At 35.2% G+C, this 3,686-nt stretch overlaps 1 protein-coding gene across 3 annotated transcripts in view; it reads left to right on the top strand.

Moving 5' to 3' along the window:
• The window catches only part of LOC107654986 (protein jagged-2-like), a 48,511-nt gene that overhangs the window by 27,872 nt on the left and 16,953 nt on the right, over positions 1-3,686 (top strand). For all 3 annotated transcript variants that reach the window (XM_016442363.1, XM_016442364.1, XM_016442362.1), the window contains 4 exons: positions 83-213; positions 1,473-1,592; positions 1,773-1,886; positions 2,006-2,119. In XM_016442363.1, the coding sequence (XP_016297849.1) occupies positions 83-213; positions 1,473-1,592; positions 1,773-1,886; positions 2,006-2,119 (479 nt within the window). The remainder of the gene's footprint in view (positions 1-82; positions 214-1,472; positions 1,593-1,772; positions 1,887-2,005; positions 2,120-3,686) is intronic.

Raw genomic sequence — 3,686 nt, 5'->3', positions numbered from 1 at the left:
ACACACACACACACCCACACACACACACACACACACACACACTCACTCCAGCTCATGCTCATGCTCTGTTTGGGTTTTGTAGGTGTAAGTACGGCTGGCAGGGCCTACTGTGCGATGAGTGTTTGACGTACCCGGGCTGTGTGCATGGCACTTGCGTGAAACCCTGGACCTGCACCTGTGAGAAGAACTGGGGAGGACTTCTGTGTGACAAAGGTAGGTTGAATTGCCTTCTTTTAAAATTCCTCAGTGGTCGTGTAAAACAACACTCATTCCACCTTGTCAAAAACAGCTCTGTTCACAGCGACTCATTTTGGTGCATGTCTCTTTAAGTTATAATGAGCTACTGCTCACCCCACCCCTCTCTTCCATGGGGCGTGTCAACACAAAACATGTGAATTGCTGCGTTGGATCCCATATATGGCTTGGAGGTGGTCTTATTGAAATTGCTATCTATCTATGTAGAAACCGGCTACAAATTCAGACTCAGACATCCCATAACAAACTGACTGCGTGTTTTCTTTTCAGCTTTTCTGAGCTGGCAGACACGCCAGTAAACTCACTAAATGCAAAAAAGCTAGATTAAAAAAAAGTGAACATTTCATCCGATGTCCCCTTTAACTAAAATGTGTTACAGACATTTCATGAATACACTAAATATCATAGAAACTTGTGGAAAATGGGCATCCAATGTCCCCTTTAACAGCAAGTATAGATGCAATTATGCAGCATATTGTGTAATTAAATTTATTAAAAATGTAAGAGTTATAAGAACTTTAAAAAGTTTATCTGTAGTAACACACATATGCTGTTCAGAAGTTAGTAAGATTTAAAAAAAAAAAAAATTAATACTTTTATCCAGCAAGAATGCTGGTTTCAATTAAAAGAGACAGTAAAGACATTTATAATGTTATAGAAAATGTCTATTTCATATAAATGCTGTTCTTTTATCAACACTGATAATAAGAAGAAATGTTGCTTGAGTGCCAAATTACTATATTATTATGATTTCTGATGGATCATGTGACACTGAAGACTGCTGGAAATTCAGCTTTACCGTGTGAGGAATAAACTACATTTTAAATATATTAAAATAGAAATTAGTTATTTTAAATTGTAATAATATTTCACAATATTACTGTTTTTACTTTATATTTGATCCAATAAATGCAACATTGAAGAGCATATAAATCTTACTTAACCCAAACTTTTGAACAGTAGTTTATCTGAACAAAAAAGGACCCTTTTATAGGAGATTCCTGGTGTTATGACCTGAAATGTTTCACTTAGATCAAAAATATTTTGTTAAGATAGTAAATGAATGCAGTTGAGGTCTGTTCCCTCTCACTTTAGGCATTCATTGACATCCACACACATTTTTCTGCTCTGAGTGGAGTGTTGCAGCTTTTTCTGCCATATTCTTTCCTGCTGGAAAAGATTGATTGTGTATTGTTTATTTATGTGTTTCTGTACAGATTTAAATTACTGCGGCACACACAAGCCCTGTGTAAATGGAGGCACGTGTCTGAATACAGAGCCAGATGAATATTTCTGCTCCTGCCCTGAGGGTTACTCCGACAAAAACTGTCATATCGGTAAGAAAGCTTAGTAAAACTTTGACAAAAGTTGTCATATAATTCTCAAAACTAATAGTTTTAATATACAAGTGTAGGAATGGCAAAAAAATATATATAGATAAGAAATGCTTATGCCAACCTGTGATTTGAGTTTAACAAGGTCTACCAAACATGTGTGTGTGTGTTTGTACCTTACAGCCGAGCATGCGTGCATGTCAAACCCATGTGCAAATGGCGGGACATGTCATGAGCTGGCTTCAGGGTTTGAGTGCCAATGTCCCCCAGGGTGGGACGGCCCAACATGTGCTAAAGGTCAGAAGTCATTCACTTTTTATTGACTCTAGATGAGGCAGACTACACTAGATATTTACATGTTATGCATACTTATTTTAATTTTCTGTATGTTTTTCGTTTGTGTGTGCACATTTCAGACAAAGATGAGTGCTCGTCAAACCCGTGCGCTCATGGGGGGACCTGCTTTGATCTGGAGAATGGCTTCGAATGTTTATGCCTCCCACAGTGGACCGGCAAGACCTGTCAGATAGGTGAGACCTAGTGTGTGCATGAATTCATATGATTGATTTTATGCTCAAATCTATTGGGGGCCACAAAACAGTACCACTTTTAACTGGATCGTACCATGTCGAAACAGGGGGCCGGATGGCACCTCTCAAATATCAGCAGTTCTCTAAGTGTGTAATGCGTAGTGCTTGTATAATGTAATGAATTGTGTAACTGAATGTCGCGTTTTGATTGTTTTTGTGAGTGCATGAGTGTGTGTGATATGCCTGCAACTATGTATATATTTTGTATGTTTATTTAACCTGAGTTTGCGGGTATGTTCTGTATGTGTGTGATGTGGCAGATAGCTGAATATTATCTGTAACCGGACCTAGGTGATTTAAGTAAAGCTATATATATCATCAGGCCTGGCAACTGCCAAGACGGGGGCTAAATTTATCTTTTTGCGTGACTATATCAGAGTGATCATGGGGTGGAGAAAGAAGCTCAAAAGGGGTGTGGTGGAAGTATTTTACTCCGCTGCTGCGAGTGGGACAGGAAATGCTTTATAACCTGTAAACAAGCGCAGTGTGGAATTGTAGCCGTGGTGTCTGGTTATGGGGGCGGGTCGGGTTTCCCAGGTTGCACTCTGTTCTCAGGTGTGGAGCGGACATGGTTACCTCTGCAGGATTAAGAAGAGAGTTCGATTTCATCTGTGGTACAACATCAGTTCCATATAGCTACAGCGCCACACACAACTTTTATTCACTTTTTATACACATTATAGTCACCTATACACATTAAACATATTATAATATGTTATTAAACATTAAACATATCGGCAGGGTTTACCAAATGGAGGTTTGCAAGGGACCTGCACATGGTTCATGAGTTGTTAAAAAAGCTGATAATTAATAATATTGAATGTAAAATAAAAATACTATAAATAAATGGGGTATAGATATTCTGCATATTTCAGAGTTATAATGCAAATTTCATTATTATAATGATCAAATAAGAAAACTATTGTAATTTATAACAGTAATATATTGCTGTCTTTATTTTTATAATTAAGTTAAAACATACTAAACTACTAGTAATATTCATTGATATTAATATTATTTTTAATTAAAATATATATTGTTATATAAATATATATAATTATTATTATTAAAATATCAGGATGTACTTGAAGTAAATATTGCCCCCCCTTTATTGGATAAAGATGAAAGATTTTTATATATATAAAAAAAAAAAAAGAAGATTTTTACTCACAATTTCTACTCAATAAAGCATTTTAGAGCTTGACATAATATATGATATAAATTTATTACAAAAATAGACAAAAAAGATTTTATAAATTTTTTTTTAACTTTATGACTTTTCCAGGTCTAGAAATCCCACTTTCAAAATAAGGCTTCCTCATATATCAACGTTTTCAAAGAACCCTGGTTTGTAAATAAAAAATTAATTAAATAAAAATTAAATAAACAAATAAATAAAAATAAGGCAACTAAAATCAAAATATTTCTTATTTTTAATCACCCCAACTATTTATGCTTATTATGCCTTATATTAAAGGGGTCATATGATGCTATTTTAAAGATCATT

The sequence above is a fragment of the Sinocyclocheilus anshuiensis genome, unplaced genomic scaffold (assembly GCF_001515605.1).
Source record: "Sinocyclocheilus anshuiensis isolate Anshui unplaced genomic scaffold, SAMN03320099.WGS_v1.1 scaffold487, whole genome shotgun sequence".
Classification (NCBI taxonomy): Eukaryota; Metazoa; Chordata; class Actinopteri; order Cypriniformes; family Cyprinidae; genus Sinocyclocheilus; species Sinocyclocheilus anshuiensis.
Note: the sequence above shows the minus strand (reverse complement) of the source record. Positions and strands in the feature narration are given on the sequence as shown.